Source organism: Mizuhopecten yessoensis, unplaced genomic scaffold, assembly GCF_002113885.1.
Source record: "Mizuhopecten yessoensis strain PY_sf001 unplaced genomic scaffold, ASM211388v2 scaffold4121, whole genome shotgun sequence".
In the NCBI taxonomy this organism is placed as follows: Eukaryota; Metazoa; Mollusca; class Bivalvia; order Pectinida; family Pectinidae; genus Mizuhopecten; species Mizuhopecten yessoensis.
The window spans coordinates 1,755,194-1,782,237 of NW_018405386.1; the positions used below are offsets into that span (position 1 = coordinate 1,755,194).

The window sequence follows — 27,044 nt, forward strand, 5'->3', positions numbered from 1 at the left end:
TTTATAATGGCAAATGATACTTTGAATATTACATGTTAATAACTTGATTGGAATTATAACCTTGAATTGACAGTTTGATACTTTGAAAATTTTGAGCCAGCCCTACCCCCAAGGGCTGTAGGGTGGGGCTCAAAGGAGTCAGTGTGCTAAAATTTCTTCATTTTCCTTGTTAAGAATCAGAGGTGCTAGTTTCAAATCCTTTTTAGTCTGAAATCTGTATGCTAGATATTGAATAAGGTGGTTTTATTGTTTTTTGTCACTTTGAATAATATTTCTGTTTATGTTAAAAACAAAATCAACTTTCTGTATAAATATATCAGGTGACCGTTAAGGCCCATGGGCCTCTTGTTATACATGTGTCCCCCACCTCCCCATATGATTAACTAAGGCCTAAGGTGGCTGGATTGTGAAATAGCTAGCTTACTTTGGCACTTTGAAATAGAAAAAGACCAATCTGCCTCAAAACACTGGCTTGATAGTTAGACAACTGTAGTGTTTTGCAGTCCCAACTATATTTCAGACGTAGTGAAACCAAACTTTCAATAAGGAAAATCTTTAATACTGTATTTATTCTTGAAGAATCCCATACCTGGTATAAAGCCAACCCATATGTATTGTAGTTCTGTAGATCTGCTAACAGGAGTTGTGTCAACATCTTGTAATATCTCCTTCGTTGAGCAGAGATTATGTTTTGGCCTTACGTTTACTTAAGGATACATATCTACTATTGCTGTTAAATCAAACATACCTCTCACTACAGGATACATCATCATCATCATCATTATCTACTGATGGCAATGGAGTGGTTCCAAGGTCTCATATGGACAATACTGACCAGAAGATTATACTGCAGCTTAGGTAAGCTTCTATTGGACTTAACATCAGTTATAGGGCCAGCAAACTTGGTAAGGTTGTACATAGTGAATTTGAAAACATTTTCATGTAGGATATCAAAGTTTTACTTTCTACATAAACATTGTTTTCTACACAAACAATGTTTTCTACGCAAACAATGTAAGTATTAAAACATTGTTCGTGTAGAAAGTAAAACTTTGGTGTATTACATATTTCATGTAGAGTTGAATGAAATATCTCCAACTGGTCAGACTTTGTTTGGGAATCGTGCTTGTCAGATTACTGGTATAATGCCTTATAACCCATGTTCCAAAATCCAAGATGCCCATTATTTTTCTCATTGTTATTTTGGGTCAAAGAAATAAACGATAACAGCTTTTTCTGTTCAAAATGAATCCTTTGTTGAAGTAATATTTGGTGAGTCAGCATGCACATCTCTACCTCTAAATTTTGATTTGGAATTCACTTTACCGGGTATTATCACTTTTGACAATAAAGTCATTCAGATTTTAAGCAGATATTTTGTCAGGTATATACTTAAATGTTTTACAGAGAGAGGATAGAAACATTAGAAAAACAACTGGAGAAGACAGAGGAGGAAAAATACATCCTTGAGTCTAGAATGGAACAGAGACACCTCCAGGTAAGGATGTTAGGATACTGTACATCAAATTATTTGATGCCTGGTAAAATTGTATTAATGTGAGAGGGGAGAAAAAGTCTGGAAATATATTTTATTAACAACAGAATATGTATCTGTAATAATTTATTGCTCATTTCGCTTATTTTTGTTTTGTGAAAAGTAGTTTCAAGTGGTTTAGTAGAATTATTTTTATTTACCAAAAAAAATTAAGTGTAGAATACTGCAAATATAATCATCGTTAGTTTGTGTGTGTTACAAAATAAGGCTCTGTTGACTGGAATGTCTAGTTGTGTTGTGATTGCACCTCCTCTTTCTGTGCCATAGCAATCACCCGATATATTTCCAAGGCAAATCACCTTATACCTACCTGGTAGCGAGTGATTAGAATCAATGTGTAAGCTCCTGTTCCATTCTTTTGTTATATGTTTTAGTATGCTGATGTTGTTGTACACATGACAAGATCTCATACAGTTATTTTTGAAATTTACGAACTGCCTTTGTTGTCAGGGCGACTTTGATCCTACCAAGACAAAAGTGCTACACTTCAGTATGAACCCAGTGGCTTTGGCACAGGCTAAAAAGAAGGAAATCATCACAGAACTGACGGAGGAAAACGAGAAATTAAAACACCGCCTGAAGCTGCTAGAAGAATCGGAGGGGAAGGTAGATGACCTCACTATGCAAGTTGAACAGAAGATGGAGGAACCTTGCTCGAGTAAAGAGATTGATGGTGGGTTCAGAGGATTTCATCCACCTGTGTCTCTAGAGATCATGAGGAAATTTTATCTCCTGATATGGAACTGTAAAGTTCGGTCTTTCTAGTGTCGAAGCTGGATACACCCAGTATGGGCAATTACTTGGGAACCAATGTCTCACTTAGCGGCATTTATATGTCGTCATATCTGTGTTCTGTAGAGATTTACAAAGCAAGACAGCAGTCACAACCTGGTGACGGAATACAAAATCTATCATTACTGCCTGATGTAGACAAAAAAATCTTCACTCTTTTTGCACTTGTTGCACATTAAAAAAATCTTATCCTTTGGTTGTGATCTTTGTATGCCTTGGGAGAGCCTCAGCATAGACAGATAAAATTTGGTCATTGTGTTAAGAGTCTTTACATCCTTTGGTTAAGATTTTCCTGACCCTTGGCAGAACCTTGGTGTAAACTTACAGAATCTCTCACCCCTTTGGGGGTGGAGATAGGGAAATCTCAACCCGAGGGGGAAGATTCTTAAGTTGCCAAACATGAGGGGTGAGAGATTCTTTTTCTCTCACCCTGTTCCTATTCTGTAGCGTATACATATTTTAATGTTAAAGTTACAGGCTAAATTTAGGGTTGAAGTGATGTTGATGGATTGTTGTTGTGACGTCATTGTATTGTTGACGTGACATCATACCCTAGGGTGAGACAAGGATATCTCACACTGGTAAAAGTGCAGATACACCTGTCCAGGGTAAGAGAAAGTAAAAATCTTATCCTTGGATTGAGATTTTCATACCCTTTGGCAAAGCTTCATTATTGACAGTACAAATCACCTCCTTAGGTTGAGATTTTCCTGTCAGCATTATCCAGTCATCATTGACTACTTTCTCCTGCTCTTAGAACTTACTTATAAGTCTTTGTTCAAGAAAGCCACCATGTAAAAATACCAGGCATGTGTGCTAAGACTGATGGCATGATCTTTATATGATAAGGGAATGCTACATGATGTAGTGATATGTCACCCTATTTCTGTCTTTCTCTCGAATGGGATACCTTTTCACTACTTAAATTATGTGTATGATTCTGTGAAGTGAAGAAATTTATATCTTGCACGGTATTTCATATGCTTGAACATGTACATACCTTGACAAATTGTTACGCAAATTGTGAACATATTTTATCAAAATATACTAAATATAATTATATTCTGCTAATGCTACCCTCAATTTGATTGTCTCTCTCCCATATCACTCCATTGTTTTTTGTTATGAATAGTTATTTAAAACAGGTTTGTAGAAATATAAATTGTACAAAAAATAGAATGCATTTCTATTGAACTTGTAATTATATGAATTACTATCATATCTTACAGGTTTGAAGGAGCAATTGTCTAGAGAAGAGACCAAGAATAAGAGACTCATGGAGGTGTTTAAAAAGACTAGTCAGGAATTTCGGGAGGTGTGTTACCAGTTGACTGGCTACAAGATTGACATTTTGTCGTCCAATCAGTACAAACTCACGAGTATGTACGCTGAATCACCTGAGGACTTCTTCCTCTTCCAGGTAAATGTGTACTCATTTCTGTGGCCTGTCATATCTTGGTTTTGGCTTAATATTTATTAGTGTAGGGATTGTCTCAGACGTCTGTATCCCTTTATTGTACAACTTTATCTTGAGCCAGATATTGGATATTGTGAGTCAAAGAAATATATTTTGTCTATGACTTGTAAGAATATGTGCATGACGTTAGCAATGATAAAGAGAAAATAAAAGGAGAAAATATTTTTTGTCAGTAGTCTTACATATCGAGATATTTTTATGCCAGATATTTAGTTTTTGAGTTTTTCAGACATCTTGTTCAAACGATGTCAGTACATATGTTGTGAATCTCAAAATTTGGGAGGAGGAAAGATAATAATTTAAATTTGTACAGTGCTGAAATTGTTGTTTGTCATTATTTCAGCAAAGTTCCAGTGGGGAGGTACAGATGCTGGGAACAGACTTCTCTAACACTCTGGAGGAGGCTATAGAACTTTACCTGGCTAAACAGGACAGTATTCCAGCCTTCCTCAGTAGTATTACACTCAATCTGTTCAGCAGACAGACAATGATGATTGGCTGACCTTCACCTACAGTGACCTTGATGACCTTCAACCAAAATACTTCATTAAGCGTGTAACAACAGACACTATGATGACAGGCTGGTCTACACAGAGAAGTGACCTTCTCAGTTAAACTTACTTTTGAACGCCAGTTTATATAGTGGATTATGATTGGCTGACAAAAGGAAAAATCTTCACAGCAAGAGCCAACCTTAAGAGTTCAGTGGATAAGCTCTGGTAGTCAGAGCTCCATAGGTGGAACATTCAAGATCAGAATGACCTCCACAGCTTCACTGACCTTCAAATGACATGTGACTTGTGAATCAGTACACTAATAGGAACTACATTATAACTCCTTTGTCGTGTTGCCTGTGTTATAGATTTTTATCACACAAAATCCACGTATAGAATTCTGATAATACAGGTAGATGCACTTGAATAGACAAGATCATGATATCTGTTCAGCTGTATGCTTTATATCTTATTTCTCAATCAAAGATTATGGTAGACACGTGTTGATCTACATGTGAAAACTGGTAATTTGGTCCTGAAAGAATCCTGTCCATGATAGTGAATTCCCAGTACAGAAACATTAACCTTGACTTCCGTCACTTACATCATAAGCTTCATAACTCTTTTTCATCTTCATCCCATGCTTAATGTCTCTTTGTCATCTAAATCACAAGTTCGAGTTCTCATCCCATGGAACTGTGAATCCCAGTTTCATGAAAATAATTCCAATTATTTTTGCTGGTTTGAATATGCAACAGCACAGTTGCATTATACATGTTATAACAAATTGGATAATGGAATTCATGATTGACTTTTTACTGACAGGAATTCACACACAAAATAGATCTTGTGAAACGTGATTTACAGTAAAACCATGAAGATTGGAAATAACTCTTTAGATCATCATTGGGAGAGAATTCTGCTAAGAAGTTCTTTTTCTACTGACACATTATTGGTGTTAGGGTAATCATATTTATAGTAGAAATCAGATTCAGAGCAAACATTGCAAAGAATTGTGTGCTAGTTGATGATTGTCACTAAGGGGCATTATCATTTAATGCTTAACCCATGTCAATCAATGCAAATGAGCTTATGCTATAAGTGTTATAATAGACATTACTGGAAAGCAGATATATAATTTTCATGGATGTACTTCTTGAGGGAATCGTTCTGAATTCTTGATAGATCATATAAAGCATGGTGTCATTATTTTACTCGATAGAAGCCGATTGCTTTTATAAAAGTGATATGTGGATGGAATTTTATTTGTTGTTCTTTTTATTTACATGTTTCAATGAGATTGTGTTGTGTTCTGTCTGTACATTAACATTTTGTCTGGATAACAACTCCCTCAGTTTCAGTCTCATTTCCTTGAAACTTAATAACATTTACTGCCACCAAAAGTACTTGCACATGTGTAGCAGACATGTTGACTTGTTTAACTATTTGCAGAGTTATTTCCCTTTGTGTTACTAACTTGACATTCAACAATTGTCTCAGTTTCCGTTAGTGTTATTGCCCTTTGTGCACTTGTTTCTGTAGTCTACTACTAAGTGTCTACTCTGAAAGTGATCGACCCTCATGGCCTACCCAGTACAATCTATTGACCTGACAAGTACCAACCTGACCTATCGTTGACTATGGAGGTACAAGCAGTGTTAATATGATACACAATCTTGTCAGGTATGTTTTATTTAACATTTTCATTATTTGAATTTTGACCCCTTGCAATGGCCTTGACCTTAAGGGTAATAATTACATGTGGTATGCAAGACAATTTCTAGTCAAAATATATTCAATTAGTAATTAGTAATTAGTATTTTCGAATTTATGACAAAGCAATTTTCTTAAAATGTTTAGAAACAAAAGCAACACTGTTTTTGCACTAAGGAGACTTTATTAGATATCACAGACAAGATAACAACACAACTACTTCAACATAATAATGAACTCATAAAATTTAAAAGTCGAGATTTTTTTTCTTCGGTTGTAGCTCTCATTGTATAGAAATGATGTAGAAACACCTGTTCAATGCACTAATTAGATCAATGATGTTCCTGTGCAGGTCATTGAAGCACTACTTCTCTCCCTATAAATAAAGGCAAACTGACTTCGTTCAATCTTTGGTAACACTAGCATACAAGTAGATATAGTCTTGACAGTGGTTTATACATCATTTCCATTACGGTGGGTAATCCATAAAATGGTAAACAATGTAAACTCTATCTCCGGAAACATTTGATTTCAAAATATATGTCGTGAAACATAATCACATTGGAAAAGTCACTTTAACACTTGCTGAAAGGTGTCAAATTAAATGAAATATAATAACTGGATATATAACATATAATTTATGCCAAAATTTTGATATTTTTTAAAGGAATATATTGTTACAGTTAAGGTCTGTTTTGCAACATGTAAGTGATATTTATTCAGATGTTTAAGCTATGCAACAAATTTGACACCAAAATTGTCTTAAAATTCTTTTGGTATGTACTTGTTAAGCACGTTAAAAATGTATACAAAAGCATGCCTGGTATTTTCATACAGGATGATAAAAACTGCTGGTCATAAATGTACATCATAAATTACATACAAATAGTTCTGTAAACGGTAAAACCAGATATTTCTTTGGATATGTTGTGTACTTCTAGAAAAAACGGTGAAATGCTTTTGCTTATAAAGTTGTTCTATGCATATAATAAATTCAAATTCATTTTGTGACTGAATACCATTTAAGTTGAAATAATTTCATTGGGACTCTTTATTTGTTAAAAGTTTGTGACGAAATCATGTACAAAATGGATCTTTTCAAAAGTTTACAAGATGATACGACCAGAAACAGGATAATCTGACAAAACTGACGCTCAAGTGGTTTTCTCAATTTGCAGGCAAATTGGTCCCTTTTGTCAATGTATAATTTCACAAACTAAACGGGACTATCCAAAAGGGGGATTGTAGAGAAATCTATGCGAGGCAATTTACAAATAGGGTGAAATGTATGAATGACACTGAATAGCTACTGACAAGGGTAATCCTGAGGTATGTTCAAAGAATGACAACATTCTGGAACTTTTGTGAAAAAAATGTTTGTTGATCCTTTGATTGAAGAGGGGTCATTGCAACGTACTAACAGGGAAACTCTTTTCCTTATAAATGCACCCCTGGTTCTAATTATTTTATATTTGTAAAGAATATTGTTTTATTGTTAAATGTTTCCCACTTAATGATACTGCATACTTTATACATATTCCTTATTATGGTCCATGTTGAATTTGCCCTCTTACAGTAAAAATTGTGTTAATTGGGGAAAACCAGTTTCTAAAAATTCTGAAAATTTTCCAGAAGTTGTCCTCCTGCCATTCGAATAAAAGTCTGGAATAGCCCAAATATAATTATAATATGAAATAAAATATGCTGGTCAAGTTTATTTTTTCAATGTTTAAATGTTCATTCCTGAAAGAAATTGTTTGGACCTTAGATTTCCTGTCATTGAATAAAAGTTGACAGTTATACAGTTTTAATTTTGAGGACACACACATATATAAATTTACAACTTAAATTAATAATGTTACAACAAGGATGATCGTGTATTTGTTCACAACAAGCTATACATGTATCGATGAAATCAAAAGACAACAATCACCAGGAATATTACACATTAGATTAAAATGTTCTAATTTTGACCAGCCACAAGGAAAATAAAAATAATTCCTGAGTATTTCACCTTTGTTAGAAATGTTATCAAAATGGAATTAATACAAAAGCATTATTTTACTGAGGATAGTCAAGTGATTGTCACTTTTGTATATTTAGTTTAGTAACTTTCGCATAAATGAACAGGCCCCAAGTTTGCAGTGAGAACAAAATGGCTGCACTTCTTATTGGCTGGTCAGATATATGAACTTCCATCACTAATGGAAAAGTGTTTTGAGGCGTTTATCTTTTCAAATCTTCAACTCATTGAAAAATAATTGAACGTGCAAAATTTGAACACTTTACAATGATTGAAGAAGAGTTTATATCAAATGTCAACCTGATGTTGTATTGGAAAACAATGAAACAGTTACATAATAATCACTAACAATAATCACTAACAATGGTAAATTCTTGGTAAACTCTTTCAATTGCAAATTATATTTCAATTAAATAAAAATTGAATCCTTCAGGACACACCACTGCTGCTATGGTACTTATGATCAATTGTAAAATCTAGGAATTGTAACTGAAATTCTACAAAGTGTACAGTATATGAACAACAAAGTTGTTTATTGCACTTCTTTTGAAAAAACACCAACCATGGCAGTTTTCACAACAAGCCAATCTTGATCTAACAACCATTCAATGCATCTAAATATTTTTTCATTTTCAATGAACGCAAGTGCTAAAAACATTTTTGACACAATTTTTTTTTATGTCCATAATGTGTTATAATTGATATACATGTATTTTAAAACATTACAAAATGTCTTAAATATATTTAATGACATATTTGATTTTTTTTTTTCTTTCTATCTTGTCATTTTATCAAGAAAATGATTTTTGTTCCAACTACACATGTAAAATATTAAAAAAGAAAGGAAAAAACCCTTATGATGAGAATACAAGTATATGGACACTCTAAATTGATTTTTAAGTATGTCTGATTTGAGATTTGTAACAACAAGGATTTACGGCAGATTATTTAAATATCATAAAAACTACACTTAAAAGTAAACAAACCCTGTTGAATGGGAAATAAAATAAAGCGTAAGACAGATTCATGAACAAGTAAAAGCATCCCCCTTTTGGGTATCCATATTAAATTTAATTTAAAGTACATCATATTTTCAAATAAAGCATAATTTTTTATCAATACCACCCATAACAAGAGAGAGTACTCTGCGTATTCTTCACATCATAACCTTTGTGACTTGACTAGTAAACCCATATAAATAAATGGTAACTTTAATTGAAATATAAACATTTCATAACAATAACATTTTAGATCATAATGCTTTATCATGCCTTAACCATTGGCCTAAGTGTTGTTTCCCTATCAATTCTTTCAATGTTTTCATGAATTGAACCAGGAAATATTTTAGGAAATATTTTTTGGGGAACGTTTTTGGTAAATGTTTCTCATGTACCGGGTTAATATAGTTACAATGTACCCAGGTATATAGAGGTACTATGTATTAGGGGTGATATAATTACCATGTATTGGGGGTCATATAGTTACCACGTATTGGGGGTCATATAGTTACCATGTATTGGGGGTCATATAGCTACCATGTATTGGGGGTAATATAGCTACCATGTATTGGGGGTCATATAGTTACCATGTATTCGGGGGCATATAGTTACCATGTATTGGGGGTCATATAGTTACCACTTATTGGGGGTCATATAGTTACCACGTATTGGGGGTCATATAGTTGCCATGTATTGGGGGTCATATAGTTACCATGTATTCGGGGGCATATAGTTACCATGTATTGGGGGTCATATAGTATCCATGTATTGGGGGTCATATAGTGACCATGTATTGGGGGTCATATAGATACCATGTTTTGGGGGTCATATAGTTACCATGTATTGGGGGTCATATAGTAGCCATGTATTGGGGGTCATATAGTGACCATGTATTGGGGGTCATATAGATACCATGTACCCAGGTAATAGAGTTGTGCCATGTGGTAATATAATTACAATGTACCCAGGTATATAGAGGTACCATGTATTTGGGGTCATATAATTACCATGTACCCAGGTAATAGACTTACCATATATTAGGGGTAATATGAGTCCATGCACCAAGGTTGTGCACTGGGGTAAAATAGGTTCCATGTACCCAGGTAATAAAGTTATATATTGTGGTAATATTACTACCATGTATCCAGTTGATATAGTTACCATGTACCTAGGTAATAGAGTTATATACTGGGGTAATATTACTACCATGTATCCAGTTGATATAGTTACCATGTACCTAGGTAAAATATCAACCATGCAATAGGGTAGTAGTTACCATAATGTATCCGTGTTAAGCCCAGGGGCTAGTCCCTAGAAAAGGTAGTAAAATGAGGGCTTAATATAATACTTATTTCTTATGTTTTAACAATGGGGTGGGTTTATTACTGAACACATGTTTATCACAATTATTTCAAATGCCAACCCTCAAATAATATGTGAATGGAGCAGCTACAACATCATTATAATCATAGGATTCAGAATATGACTTGACCTAATTGTTTGCTGTACCTGGAGCATTCTGGCCTAATATCTTTGTTCCAATGCACATTTTCTTGGGTTAGTTTGGATTTAGCTCTAAAACAGTTGTTCACAAGGTGACAAACTGACATCTAATAAAAAGAATTCTATTCCAGAGAGTAACTAGATTACACATTAAGAAGATATGGCTAAACAGACTTCCCTTCTACCACATGATCAGTTATTAGTGTGTTAGTTCTTACAAAAATTCTAGTCAAAATGCAATTGATGAATAGAAAGGGAATGTCATATATACTGAATAATGCCCCGTAACCATGTGCTATCTTCTTTATCTAGCCTTAAACCTTCCATGAAATAAACAGAAAGAAGAAAAATTCCACATATCTTGAAAAGGGTCTTTGAAAAATAATGAGTCATTTTTCTGTCAACATCTTTTAAATTCATTCTATCAGAATATGATGCATGGTGTTGAGGTATGACGATTTTTAACAAAATTCAACCCCAATGCTTTTGCTGCTGTTTAAGACTTGAATAATGGTGGAATGTATTTGTGGTGGAACTTCAAATCTGTTAATTGATTAATTCATGAAAGTCATATAGTGACAAATCTGGAAATATTTCTGAACTTCTATTTACTAAAGTTTGTATGATAGTGACTAGTTAGTGAGATCCTTTCATCATACAACTTCCTTTTAAATATTCGAACACAATAGAACAACAGGTTAACACAGCAAATGTTTGTCGTAACATTTTCTATGCTGGCCCAACTTTTCATTGTATATTGATCACCTAGTGCCATACATTTTGTCCCCAAAAGCTGATTAAACAATAGCTCAGGCAAAGCCTGTCATGCATTCAAAACGTTTAATTAACCCAGGTACTGGCGGTCTTCGAGGACTTTCTGTAGACGTTCAAGGTAGTCAGCATACTCAGCCTCACTCATCCCACCCTTGTGCATATTTTTCAAACCTTGCCTTCCACTTCCAGGTCGTCCAAACCCCATTTTCTTAAAGCAAATCAAAAGATTAAGTTTAATTTAATGATTAACACAACTAATGTGATTAGAGTTATTTTCGTTAAAATGATTTCATTTACATTTTCTCATTATTCAGAGTTACCAGGGCTGCTTTTCTTTCATTGCAATCCAAACAGTTGAACCAGTCGGACCAGAGTTGTTTGTTTATGAAATAAGGTCAGACCTATTAATCTGATGTTGCTTTCAGGCGAGCCTTGATAAAGCCTTGCAAGGTCTGCGTAAACATTTGCAGGTCCGCCAGGATTTATACCCGAAAATGTTTCATTTAAAAACAGACAAACCGGTTGTTCTGCTTAAATGAACAGGTCCCAGCAGTATTATGTCTTTTCAAATGTGTCAAAAGTGAATCACCATAAGAAAGTCTTATACTGTTCATAAAACATATTACAGGTTTTTGTCTTTTTTAATGGAGATGCATGTCAGAACAAGATAGCAGAAAGCCTTAAATATACCATATACATGTATCATTTATATCAACAGTGACCTCACTTCTCTGAATCAGATACTGGCACCAAATACAGAACATTTTAGTAAATGGTAAATGCTTGACACCAATCAATTTAGTCCTTTTCATCCTAAAGACTAAGGTTATTATAATACTTAACACAGATCATGTGATTTACATTTTCTGTTAATTCAGAGTTACCAGTAGTATTATGTCCTTTCAATGTGTCTTAACTGAATCATCATAAGAAAGTCTTATGACTGTTCATAAAACATATCACAGGTTTTCGTCTTTTGTAATGGAGGTGCATGTCAGAACAAGATAGCAGAAAGCCTTAAATATACCATATACATGTATCATTTATATCAACAGTGAGCTCACTTCTCTGATATCAAATACTAGAACTAAATACAGATTATTTAGTAAATGGTAAAATGCTTGACACCAATCAATTTAGTCCTTTTCATCCTAAAGATTAAGGTTGATATAATTCTTAACACAAATCATATGATTGGAGTTATTTTCTTGAAAAGGATTTCATTTACATTTTCTGATAATTCAGAGTTACCAGCAGTGTTATGTCCTTTCAAATGAGTCAAAACTTCATCATCATAAGAAAGTCTTATGATTTTTTTTAAAATCAGAGGTTTCTCTGAGTGGAAGTCTTTTGCAATGGAGGTGCATATCAGAAGAAGGTAGAAGAAAGCCTTAAATACACCATATACATATATCATTTATATCAAAGGTGAGCTCAGTCCTCAGATATCAAATACTGGTAAATGGTAAAATGCTTGTCAATTTGGTCCTTTTTATCCTCCCACTACTATCAACACTAATCCGTAATTTCAGAGAAGTAGTTTTTTTAATTAGTAATTACCATATTTCCCTGTGACCTCTCTGGCATCAGAACAAAGTCTAGTTTCAGAGCTTCATGGAGAGGCTGGTTTTGGACAACCACTCTCTGTTGCTGACTGGTGTATCCTGGTTTTTCAGCTACGATCATGTAGGCACCATCGACAAGCAGACGATAGTAGTCGCCACCCTCGACTGAAATCCACGAGTAACATTATTTAGTGTAATATAATAAAATTCCAAAAAGGAGAGATGCTTGAAATTACATAATAATAAGAAAAGATGAGCTACATGTATAATCAAATGGCAACATCACTTAGAATTCAGCATATTTTGTTTCTCTTTCGTCATCACTGTCCATTTTGGAGTAGCAGAATACCAAATCCGAAGTAATCATAATAAATAATAATAATGATTCGAGGTTCTTATATACAGCTTTAATTATATTCATTTAAATTCAATATCTTTCTCAACACCCTGGGGAGCATACAGCCAGTGCTGCCATTTCGGCGCTCACAGTTAGCATTCAACAATTCTAGCACTGCCCAACCACGTACTCATTTACGGCCGAGTAGACTGGAACAAGCGGAATAAAGTATCTTGAAAGATACAACACAGTTCAGTTGCGTGAATTAAACCCGCAACCCTTCGGTCATGAGCCCGGCGTCCTACCACTAGACTACTGTGCCTCACAAGTAACAGAACTATAGATACCCTGTCCCATATCGTTGATTACTGTATCTCCCTTGATACGTCACGTCAACAATGAAATAACATCACATTACCAATGTATTTAGCCTGTAACATCAACATTACATTATGTATACATATGATAGGGTAATTTGGGTAAGAGAAAAGGAAATCATTCACCCCATTGAAGTGAAATTGGGCAAAGCCTTGTGTTTGGCAACTTAAGAATCTTTCCCCTCAGGTTGAAATTCCCCTATCTCACCCCCAAGGGGGTGAAAGATTTGATTAATCCCCGATATATTGATAGCCACAGTACTCGATACTTACAGGTGGTGATGTCGTGGTCTATGTATGTCCAGCCATTCTTCGTTTGCGGTGTGGATTTGTACACTTTAATAGGTACGTCCTTAAGTGGTTTGTTGGTCGCACCATCTGTCACTACTCCCTTCACTCCAATGTGGATCTGAAAACAAACATCAGTTCTAAGTAAACCTCTATTGAGTTTATAAGAAACTGTTCATATTCAGTGGTAGTAGGACTGCAATCTGTCTATCTAGATAAGGATTGTGCAATCGGTATATATTTAATTACAGGATTGTGCAATCTGTATATATTTAATGGCAGGATTGTTTAATCTGTATATATTTAATTACAGGATTAAGCAATCTGTATATATTTAATTGCAGGATTAAGCAATCTGTATATATTTAATTGCAGGATTGAGCAATCTGTATATATTTAATTACAGGATTGTGCAATCTGTATATATTTAATGGCAGGATTGTGCAATCTGTATATATTTAATTACAGGATTAAGCAATCTGTATATATTTAATTGCAGGATTGTGCAATCTGTATATATTTAATTGCAGGATTGAGCAATCTATATATATTTAATTACAGGATTGTGCAATCTGTATATATATTTAATTGCAGGATTGGTCGATCAGTATATATTTAATTACAGGATTGTGCAATCTGTATATATTTAATAGCAGGATTGTGTAATCTGTGTATATTAAATTGCAGGATTGGTCAATCCGTATAATACGCAGAAAACCCCAGCTGGAGTGGGTTGCTACGATAGCCATGGTTTCTAGGGTTATATAGTTTCAGTGAATCTACATTGATATATGAGTAAATTTAGAAAACCCACGGTGAACAACACTATTTTTCTTCTTTTCATAGCTTCCATGGCTTATTTTCTGCCTGATAAAATCCTCTTTAAAAGTTTTAATAGGTTGTTTGTTTCATCCTTATCATGGACTTATTACAAGTATAGCACATTGTTTAACTGCCTTAATATGTAATATAGATAAGAGACAGTTTTATCATATTTTTTATGTAACAAAATATATCCATGATGTTGCTACGCTATGATTATCAAGTCTCACCTGCAACATGAAGTTGATTAGTGACTCTTTGTTCTGTGTCCAATATTTTGCCTCGTCCTTGGGGAACTTGTCACAACCTAGTTCCACCGTGATCTCAAAACAGTTGCTTGCAGCATAGTTAAAGTCCTGCATACCTACAACACAAAATTGACTGACATTATAATGTCATTACATTATAGTAGTTTCAAAACACTGAGTTAATGACCAATGCTTATTCATAAACATGAACTTTTCATTCTGAAAATAATGAAAATAATTGACTACAAATTGCAAATTAAGTTAATAGTCCAAACTGCATGTTCAACTTTTTTAAAACTATCTGACTACAAATTGCCAATTAAGTTTAAATTCAAAATTGCATGTTATTTTTTTTTAAACTATCTAGATGTATCTGAAATGCCCTTCAGAAGGCTTCAGCTTTCCTTTCCTAGATTTAGTCCATTTTTAGTACAGACATATTATTCGGTATCACAAATTAACATACTTGCACTAGGAACTGTTTAACATCCAAGTTCTGCTTTATTGCAGTGATTTATGTAACAATGCCACACAAAACCATTAACCCCTTTCACCCCTATGTACCCTAAGTAAACTCTACCAAGCAATGATCTGGATGAGTCCATATTATTGTCTACAGTGGTGAAAGGGTTAACCAAGTTTAATTTTACCTCCAGCAACAGAGTACCAGGCGGCCCCGTTAGTGATCCCTCCCTGCTTGGCGAAGTCATCGTCCCCGGACATGTCACATGTGGGATGTTCCTTTGCCATCAAGGTGTGGTAAAGAGAATAGCTCTGAGCTAGGTATCTACAATGATAAAGGGAAATTATTTATGTTGAGTACACATCACACTGTTGTTGTATTAAAACTACATGCCAACTGTTCAGACCTTTCTAGCACTAAAAGACGAAAAATAATAATTTCATGTGTCATTTTGTATTGACTTAAAAATCTAAAGTGAAGTAACGAGAGTATTCACAGGACTTCTCATAATTCACTTTACAACAAGCAGAACCAGCATGGCTTTCCCTTTGCTTTAGATGTCCAGTTATTGTTCACCATCTATCATTGTAAGTATCTAAATTTAATATTTCTCGTGAATTTCTGATTGGCTCTAAAATTTACAAACCAGAGTACCGGTATACCTGAAAGTTTCGTCATCGGGAGACCCAGCATATGACTGTAGCTTATTGTTAAAACTTTCGTCAAAAGGATAGTTAGCTACCAAGTCACCACCGTGCAGGTTAGCAGACAAGACAAATGGGTTCTCCATGATGTAATGGATCAGTTCTATTGTTTCCGGCTGTAACTGTAAAAAAACAAAATAATCATGTTTTAACATACTATGTAGCATACACCATTTTAACTGGTGATAAGCCAAGGGGGGTCTGAGCATAAAAACACTTAAAAGATACAGGGGAGGGCTTATCACTGGATATGAGCCTGTGATGAGCAGTAGTGAACATCCTGAAATGCCTCTTATACCCAGCTTTCAGTGAAAGATGGAAAATTAGTTTTAAATTTATTGTTTTCTATTTATTCTGAATTGAAATTCCAGGCATGATATTTTGATAAAACTTTGAGAATACAACATACATGTATTTGAAACACTGTTTATTTATCCTGGTTCAGGGATCAACATTTTTAAAGATGCATTTCCATATATTTTGTGAAATATTTTCATAACTGGTTGTACAATTCATAGCTTATATATTTTACCAAGTGATCTCAAGAGAAAACATCTAATATTTTATGGGCTTTTAACAGTTTCTGCATGAAAAAAGTGTAGGAATATATGGCGCTATCTTAAACATGATGTTCTTCTGACAGTACACTTTACAAGGCTACACACCATTTTCAGTGAGCTACACAATGTACTCCACACGATTCTACAATTTTCTTTAATCTTCTGATAAGATTTGCTTACAAAAATGTAGTTACCCGGGTAAGTTAATATCTTAGTGTTTGTAGCATGATGCAAAGATTTACAAAATAAACCAATCAATTACTCTGCCATTGTGTTATCTGTATCTGTACAGAAAATCGGTGGTTTTGAAAGCAGTGAATAGAGAGCACTGTTGTGATTGGTCAATATCACAAGTGACATCTTCACACTTTCACTTTTGATATCTGTCGATGTGAAAGATATCAGTTTTATCAAGTTGACACAGAATTCTAAATCTCACTAGCAATTTTTTTTCACATGTAAATTTGTTATCCAGTGCCATTTTTATATCAGTTTGGTTTCCTACGACTTGTCACTCATCTATTCATAATTGGCTTGATATAGCCTTGATGAATACCTATAGCTGCCTGTGGTACTCAAAGTTCATTAGGAGTGGTCAATAGTTGTACGGGTATATCGTACACTTTCTCATGACTGCTGTTGTACTAGAAACAGCTCTACTTTACACACTGCACGAGCTATGGAAGAAACTTAAAACGTCACCATATGGTACACAGATGCGTGTACTTAACAAAATGCCAAATACAACTATCAGTTCTGGGCTATGTTTTATGAAATAATTCATGGATGACAAAAAATCTTTAAACATAAAAAACCCATCCCATTTTGGAGTAATGATCGCGGAAACAGTAAAAACAAATTAACTCTATGGTATCTTGTTCTATATGGAACGATCCCCATTATATCATCAATATAGCTGACTTGTCAGCCTACACATAAACCAATCTCCAACGTAAAATACCAGTTTGATATGGCTCTCCATTATAGTAGAGTCAAACTTTACCTGAAATGAACCAAGCTGGGCTTCATGCCCTCACACTGTTTATAAAATGTATAATTGGTTTATTTTAGAATCCGATCCTATATATATATATATGCTGGAACAGATTGGGGCCTATATCATCCTTTTGTTACGTATCTTCAAAGGGGGTGGGCTTAATAGCAGGCATGGTATTGTTACTGGTGAGCGGGCTAAATAGCAGACATGGTATCGTTACTGGTGAGCGGGCTAAATAGCAGGCATGGTATCGTCAGTGGTGAAACATAGTAGGATGTACAAAGCATCCTTATAATGTCGTTGTCTAACATGGCAGCATTGATGTCATGATTTAGTGTAAATCATCCACTCAATCAAGTCACAAGTAGTAGTATTATACCCACCATCAGTGTAGTTACGCTATACAGACGTAGATGTAATTACCAGTCAACTACTGGTAATTTACTAGAAGAGACCAAATGTGACTTGTTGCCATATATAATCAGTTATAAATTGATAATGGACCACACAATCAAATTATTTTTCAAAAAGGTATGTAGAAGCCCTATAGTTAACAGGGTTACAGTATTTCTGTGTATTAGGCAACAAAAGAATGTCAACCCTGTTTTTTCCCCATAACTAACTTTCAAAGATCACAAACAGCAGTTTTGGTAGCATTTTCAAAACAAAACAACATTTCAAAAGTTTATTTAAAGTTGTCCGAAAGGGCTCAATCCTAATTCGATGCTAATATAGTTAAAAACACTAGAATTGAATAAAATAACCATCCCTTGTACATGCAAATGCTTTCAATATCTGTATTAAGTTTGTGTTTAAATGATTTAAGATGTTACATTTCCAAATTTTTGTTGTTGCCAACTTGTTGAGACCATTAACAGCATTATTTTGCTGTTTTTAAACTGTGTAATACAGGTATGACGATATATATTTTTGAACATTGTAAAATATAACAATACCTGTACATCACATACAGGATTTCAAAAATTTAGGAGATTACCGGTAAGATACATTGTTGTTCTTGACTATCCTATACAAATAAATTTGACTTACATTTGGAGTTTTCAGGGCCTCTTCTTCACTTTTTATGTGGTGGTTTGGTCCATTACCAAGATGAAACGCTGGGTCTAAATCAGGGAAGTTTCTGTTCAAGTCGACGTTGTGCGCATTTGACCGTCCTTTGATCCAGTTGCGATGACCATCCTGAAAGAAAAGTTACTTTTGTAATAAGACATAATGGCTATAAAAATAATATACTTGTTTATCAAATAATTTTTGACAATAATGGTGACCTTGACATATGACCTTTTTACTTCAAATGCCATTCAATATTATTTCATTAACAAAACTTCTGGTAATTAAGGGACCAATTTGATCACATTAACACTAAAATTATATTCACAGTTGCAAAAATCTTTTGTGGGCCTGATTCAAGCAAAACGTGTAGGCCTAATTCAAACATATTTTGTAAGTCTAATTCACACATATTTAGTAGTCATAATTCAAATACTTTTTGTAGTCCTTATTCTCACACATTTTGTAGGCTTATATAATTAATTCACACACATTTTGTAGACCTAATTCACACACATTTTGTAGGTCTACAATTCACACATGTTTTGTATGGCAAATTTTCACAAAATGTATTGCCCTAATTCACACATAATTATTTCGTAGACACAATTTAATTCACACACATTTTGTAGGGCCAATTGAATTCACACACAATTTGTTGACCTGACACAGAATTTGCAGGGCTAATTCGTAACATATGTGCAGTCTCAAATTGTTACATACAGAAACACTAGAAGATAGCATCTGCGACACTGATAAGCTTAGGCCCACACTAATCAGCCAAGATTGTCTTACATGTCACTAACACTAGAGTACATTTAATTAAACATTATTTATTTGACAACAATTTTGAAACAAGTTCTATCAACATACATAGATCACTGTCGTTGGTCTGGCTGTTAGTGCACAGGGTTTTAATGTGGGAGGAAACCCACGTCCCCAGGAGAAAACCCACATGGTCGGACAGGTGACCCCATACATTTTCACAGCAGTACATGTATGTGTATTATAATGTGCAGTGTTTTGTCTTGTTCCTATCATATGGGTCTGTGCCTTGAGACTTTGGGATGATACCACAAAAAATATGGGAAAATAAAGTGATTTTTGTGATGAAATTGGGAAAATACAGCAGAAATCTTCTAGGGGAAGGGCCTTATATTATTATAATATGGTTTACCCAAAATTCACCCTTAAATAATCACTGATATGGATTGGGGACAATTATATCTTGCAGCCCTTTGTTGAATCACTGAAAAAATAACTTATGTTCACAAACTTAGTACAAATATATATGGTGAATATTGTTTAATTAATTACACTGAAATATTTTCTCTAAAAGTCTTAAATCTTAAAAATAATGCTGTTTTTTTTTTTTTCAGGCTCATCATTTTGAAATAGAATATATGTGGCTATTTACTTAGTGTGATGTCAGTACAGTTGTAAGTCACCAACTCATTGTTCGGTTGGTGAATATTATTTAACTAATTAACTATCATACGCTGAAAAATATCGCTTTCAAATGAAAGTCTTTTCTCCAAATGTCTTAAATTTTACAAATAATTCTGTGTTTCTTTTCTTTGGGGCTATCATTTTGAAATAGAACACATGTACATGTGGCATTTCACTTGGAGCGTTTTCAGTAAGTAAGTCACGAACTCATTGTTCGTTTGGTAGTTTAATTGACCACTTCACTACTGAACTCATTGTGTTGTTTGTCTATATAGGTGTACAGGTAATGGTTAATTCAATCAAATAAAAGTACTTTGAACTAACTATGTACAAAAAGGATTAGAGACCCAACAATCATTGAATAGAGAAATTCTGTTAAATTTATCTCTTGGGAATCACCTTTGTGAATAAACTTACGATGCCACTAGCTAACACATTACAAGTACTTATACATACATATCTAACACCCTATCGGCCATACACATGGATTAAATATACACTATAAGCCTGTGTTTTGTCATTTACCTACAATGTTATTCTGAAAACTTTTTTATTCTTTCTTGGCAAAGTCAATGCAGTTTCTGGCTTGTTTTACAAAGGTCAACATGTAAAAATGTACATATTTACATAATATGTTTTTTTTTTTTATCATAGGTGCTACGTGGTCCACATTTTTACCAATGAAAGAAATTAGCAATTGAAGTTCAATTTAATAGAATGGAAATTAAACTACAATATTAGATGAACACCTGAGTCTACAGAAAGGCAACTAGTCAAACCTGATCATCTGACCAACTCCATTAAGAGACCACTTGTACCATGTGTTAAGCAACTGTTTCGTTTTAGTAATTTCATGGTAAACTAAAACCTGTATTAAGTGACCACTTGCATTAAGAGGCCACTTTCAATGTTACCCATTGTAGCGATTTCATTGTTAATTGAACCTGTATTAATTAAGAGACCACCCTCTTAAAGAGACCACCCTCTTAAAAAGACCACCTGTATTAAAAGGCCACTTTCAATGTTACCCATTGTAGTGATTGCATTGTTAATTGAACCTGTATCAATTAAGAGACCACCCTCTTAAAGAGACAACTCTCTTAAAGAGACCACCTGTATTAAAAGGCCACTTTCAATGTTACTCATTGTAGCGATTTCATTGTTAATTGAAAATTGTATCAATAAAGAGACTGCCTGTATTAAGAGACCACCCTCTTAAAGAAACCATCTGTGTTAAGAGGCCATTTTTAATGTTACCCATTGTAGTGATTTCGTTGTTAATTGAACCTGTATCATTTAAGAGACCACCTGTATTAAGAGGCCACCTGTATTAAGAGACCACCTGTGCAGAGAGGCCAGTTTTTTGACTTTCCGAGGGTCATCTCTTCATACAGATTGGACCGTACAACCTTACATGAACACCTTTAACTTTGGATAAGTAACAACAACCTGACAAGAATAAGTGAATCCATGGAAGAGAAAAACCATTTGAATCTATGGCACTAACCTAGAAGTTCATACAGCTATTTGGGGTCGAATTTTAGGGTCCTTTTCTGGGGGTATANTTTCCACGTACGCCAAGGTCGTGAAGATCTTTCATGATGCCATATAGGGTATAGAGCTCAAAGTTTGTAATGTATAAACAGATTTAAGACTCTTTTTTTACCTTTCTTATCTTCAAATTCAGTTTTGATATATCTGATTTCATCATAGATTACATAATAGTTACATCAATATTATAGCAATTGCATTTCATCTATGATGCATTTTTTTCTTTTTTATTCCCAGGTGAAATCCATCAGTATTTAATGAAAGGGACTACGGAGGTATTTTTAGGACTATTTACTTTTACTGAGAGCTTTTTGAGAGATTAATCTTAAATTTCGAGTTTTTAGAACTAATACTTTCATTTTTCGACTACTTTAGGCAATATGCTTTGTGTGTTTTCTTCAAGACTGTACAAAACCTGTCAATATCATTATCCTACTGTAAGCTTACCCGGTATATTCAAAGATACATTATGTTACCAGAGATTTGCCATATACTCATTATAAAACCCATTTCCTTTTCATATAAGTATGATGGTTAATTCTGGGAAGTAAACCTGGCCTACATTTCAAGGGGAAAACAGTTAACAGTTTCCAGGCATGTCATATGGTCAGACCCTGTTTAGGAAATGTTATTGATTTCAATTAATTCTTTAACAACCCTACAGAATTAGTGTCACCAATTTATTAAAGAATTTCCAAGATTCTTCCTACGATCTAAACAAAACACTGTATACATGTACTTTCAAGAATTGATACTGTCCATCATACACAGAATCAATGACACGGCGGATACGGAAGACCACACCTAATCACTCTCTACACGATCTGTAGGAGTGTTGTCAGGGCTACCAGTGTGTGTGGGCAGAGGATCGTCAGGCTAGTACTAATCACTCTCTACACGATCTGTAGGAGTGTTGTCAGGGCTACCAGTGTGTGTGGGCAGAGGATCGTCAGGCTAGTAGCTGCTTCTATTGATTATTGAGTTAGGTGTGATTAGATCAATACTGAGGTAGAGACAGCTTATCCTTCCACTGAATACTCATGGCCCTGTCACTGGACTAACTAATACTGTAGTCACATATAACATTATGTATGTCAACACCCCAAAAAAACATTGTCATTGGGGTTTTGTTTGTTTTCTTTAATATTGTAGGTATTGAATTAAAATTTGAATCAAGACGCACATGGATTGATGCTGAAGAAAAGAAAAACAAAATGTTATTAACAACATCGGCTCAGTCCTGGTAGGTTGTTGAATGTATTTTTCAATATACCTAACAGACAATATAGAACTTATTGGGCGTAGCTTTATTTCCAGATATTAGGTCATTCAATGAGTTATTGCTATGTATCAAAAGTATGAGAGAGTTTTCAGATAAATTGGATAATTTTTTCACACAGAACACAAACTTGCAATATACGACAACATTTGTACAGTGTCACTGTATAACAAACATGTCATAAATTTGTTGAGGATTCCTTGCTTCATACTGTTATTAAATCTGGTACCTAATGTATTCCTGTATGTCATTCAGAGTAGATACATTTATTCAAACTAAAACCTGGTGATGTTGTTGAATAATTTAATTGATCAGGTGTACAGGAAATGAGATCCATGTACCTGGTACATACAATGTATATATGTAATACTGAAAAACATTCAGATAAGCAATTCTTTGTTAGACAAAATGTTCGCCTAATTGGTCTTTACACATACACAGGTAACAAATAATAACAAATGAATAGAAATATATAATTCAGGGCATAACATGTGTCTGACAAATTGTACACATTTATGCTTTACAGTAAGTAGCAAGTTTAAGCATTCTTCTAACCAAAAAGAGTTCCAATTTGTTTTAACATTTTTTCTGATTGGGAGTTGTATGCCCTTTTACTGTAACAGAGAGTTATTTAGGAAAGAAATATACTAAATATTTAATGAAATTTTTTCTTTTTTTCAAAACACATTTGCCATGGTAGCTTTTACTATATTATCAATATTTGACAAAGTGCTGCCTTCTAGGTGTATGGTAGTATCACCAGTATACATATCCATTTCACAGTGCTATCACAATATAATTCTATGGTGAATATATAATGAACATCAGTAGACAAAGATTAGATCTTAGAGGTTTGGGTTGTTTGGGTTTTATGTCCTATTAACCCTTTCATCACTGTAGACCATAATGGACCCTTCCAAATCAATGCACAGTAGAGTCTACTAAAGCTACGTGGGGGTGAAAGGGTTAAAGGGTCATTTAAGGACTTGGCGGTTGAGGAAAACCAGAGTTCCCGGAGAAAAACCACCGACCTACAAGGATCTTAGATCTGGAGGTACTCAAGTTTTTGTATTTCTGGGGTGAATGATGCAACAAAATTGATAACACAGTTTCTGAAATAACCTCCAAATTGGTGATTAATGAAACTAACAGATGTGATACAGTCTGGTTAAAAATATTATTGGGATATTAGTAGAAAGAAAATCCAAACAATTTTTATCAGTTTTGCAATAGCATAAAACTTTTGGGAATGTGCCGAGATGTTTTCAGCTAACTTTCATCCACAACTCACCCCTGCATGTCTGGGATCCCGAAAAGAATAAACCTGCTGTATTCACTATATGTTTCTTAAGCGACAACTTATGTAGAAACCCCCTGCAAAATTGGGAATTTGCTATTTGTGCCCTCTTTTTGGGTACACAAAAGCGACCAAAATAAATCTGCTGCTCCATTGCAATATTTGGGATCTTTGTATTTCTCTTTACTTCTAATCACCTTTTTATCCCCTAGCACCTTGCTTGGCAATACATCACTTTTGGCTATAATGTTGAGAGTCGCCAAGGATGATGCAGGCAATGGGCTCTGTCCCCAGGCTGGGACATACGAAAGTCCTTAAAAATGGTAGTTGTTATTCCCTGCCTAACGTTCAGCATTTAGGGTATTTCAGTTCGATAGCACTTTAAAGTTGGCATCAGATTCATGCTATCACAAGGAGGCACATACACCAATATACCCTGTCTCTGGTGCACATACACACATGCACGAATACACAACACATATGGAGACATGTCCTTAAATGACCTTACCTTTTAAAAGTAAGTTAAACCATGTACAAGTACCAACCAACCAACCTTCCATAACTCTCACAAGAACCTTTGTATCCTTTTGGTACGTTAGTAAAACGCATGTACTATTTTAGGCCATATAAAAAGGTACACTGTTTAGTTTGTCATAAAAAAAAGCTGATTAACCTTCATTTAACCAAGGTACCATTTTCTATACAGAAATGTTTACCTTTGGCAAATTATACCCGGATAGGGCCTGGTTCAAACTCCCTACGTATACACATACTGCAATCTTCTATTTCAATCTTCCATTTCTTTATTTTCAATCTTCAATCAAACACTTTTCTTACCTTATCTGCTGGACTTGCGTTAGCTGCCTCCCATCCGTCAGGGTTCATGGTAGGCATGATGTGTATGCGGGTGTGTTGGATGAGCCAGGTTATCGTTGCATTACCTGACTTATACTGCTCACACATGTACATTCCGAGCTTTAGTAATACCTCACGCCCCACTACCTCGTTTCCATGCATGTTTCCCACATACTTAAACTCTGGTACACCTGCAATAGACAAATTAAGTTTACCATCAAACATTAAGTCAGGCACACCTTTAGAAACTTTAAGGATGTCATCATGACCTCGTTTCACACAACTTCAGTGTATCGTACCAGCTCTAAGCCCATGAAGCAAAAGAAAAAGAGGGAAGAAAAATAGATCAGGAAAAAGAGGGGTAACATGTTTCAACAAACAAAAAATTTCACACTTTAAAAAATTACTTATCTAATGAATAGACACGTTTACACCAGAACTGGTCCATATACAGTTAACATGGTTATTTATGCAGGGTGAAAGTTATGCTATCTGAAGGTCAAAATCATGCATTCAGCGATAATTTTCCGGTATTAACATTAACTTATATAATATTCAGAATATTATAACTCAGAACATCCTGCAAAAACCTTACACAACAGTATATTTTCATGGTTTAGGTAAATATTTCTAGATGGATAAAACTAAAAGGTGAACTATTCATTTCTGATTCCAAGAAAACTGTTTTTTGTTTGTCAATTTGAAGTTACAAATACAGTCTGTGATTACATGAGAGACTGGAGAGAGGAGGTGGCACAATTAACACCAACATCTGGTCAATTACACTCTATCAATTGAGCTAGACAGCTATAAAGACCTATATAGCTATATTCACCTATAAATTATAGCTGTATTTTATGAAAATCGAAACATTCCGATAGTTTGGGGACTTTTTTGGAATAAATACAAAAAAAATGAATTTTCGTCAATTTTAATATTTTCCGTTTTTTTTTGTGTGTGGCATTGTTCGGAACAATAACAACAATAATAAAATGAAAAGAAGCATTTCTAATTAACCCTACAAATATTTTATTTATCGCAAAATATGTAACACATGTTACACAAAGTTTTTTTAATGAATTTGTACGGATAAAAGTGATTATCTACAAGCTAAAAGTAAACAGGACACACAGATCCATACATATAGAATGGGAAATTGAACAAAATGTACACAATGTCTTTATAATTAATTTATTTGACATTTTACAATCACTTTGATCCGGGTGAGAGTTATCTTCCTTGAAAAAAATTGGAACTTTTTGTAGAGGGGTGACATTTACACAATGACAGTTGTCTCTGTTTACATATAACAAAAATGATTGAAATAAATCAAAAATATGATATCAAAATTATCAATTTATTGTTCTTTAATGGAACCAAATTACCCTCAGTCATGTACACTTTGGACATCATTCCACAGTCCGCTAACTCACGGTATATTTATAATTACATGTCAGGTACATATATGACCAGAGGCTATCGAATGGTATGCCGTTCTCACATGCACTCACACATGCATTTCATAGGTATCTTGATATTTTACAAAACGTTATTTTCACAGAGTAAGTAAACTACATTTGTAAACATGATTAAATCGACAGCCCGGGCTTATGAACTCGTGTAAGCACGTGATATGCACATGTGAGGTCGGTACATCCGCATTCTATGCGTTTCCTATATGACCTTCTTGAGGTCGTCTGGTCTCATGTCACTGTCTTCCCGTGAGTCTGTTTATGTCTATGAATTGGAAAGCTTTATTCCTGAAGTACGTGTGATTATACATTTCCCGGTAAAATCTCGATATCGGGTGTTGACATATCATCGGCACGCACGTGTACTATTGTTTACCAGG

At 34.4% G+C, this 27,044-nt stretch overlaps 2 protein-coding genes across 2 annotated transcripts in view; one reads left to right on the top strand and one right to left on the bottom strand.

The window, feature by feature from the left end:
- Window positions 1-5,578, top strand: part of LOC110448590 (mitotic spindle assembly checkpoint protein MAD1-like) — a 17,377-nt gene extending 11,799 nt beyond the window's left edge. Inside the window, exons 13-17 of the mRNA XM_021494922.1 lie at window positions 761-858; window positions 1,408-1,498; window positions 2,006-2,228; window positions 3,577-3,767; window positions 4,168-5,578. Of these exons, the coding sequence (XP_021350597.1) occupies window positions 761-858; window positions 1,408-1,498; window positions 2,006-2,228; window positions 3,577-3,767; window positions 4,168-4,326 (762 nt within the window). The 3' untranslated portion in view covers window positions 4,327-5,578. The remainder of the gene's footprint in view (window positions 1-760; window positions 859-1,407; window positions 1,499-2,005; window positions 2,229-3,576; window positions 3,768-4,167) is intronic.
- Window positions 5,579-8,831: 3,253 nt separating this feature from the next.
- LOC110448592 (carboxypeptidase E-like) overlaps window positions 8,832-27,044 on the bottom strand; it is a 19,186-nt gene continuing 973 nt past the window's right edge. The window contains exons 2-9 of the mRNA XM_021494923.1: window positions 25,175-25,383; window positions 18,741-18,890; window positions 16,092-16,255; window positions 15,617-15,753; window positions 14,949-15,082; window positions 13,882-14,017; window positions 12,890-13,059; window positions 8,832-11,537 (exon numbers count right to left, since the gene is read on the bottom strand). Of these exons, the coding sequence (XP_021350598.1) occupies window positions 11,400-11,537; window positions 12,890-13,059; window positions 13,882-14,017; window positions 14,949-15,082; window positions 15,617-15,753; window positions 16,092-16,255; window positions 18,741-18,890; window positions 25,175-25,383 (1,238 nt within the window). The 3' untranslated portion in view covers window positions 8,832-11,399. The remainder of the gene's footprint in view (window positions 11,538-12,889; window positions 13,060-13,881; window positions 14,018-14,948; window positions 15,083-15,616; window positions 15,754-16,091; window positions 16,256-18,740; window positions 18,891-25,174; window positions 25,384-27,044) is intronic.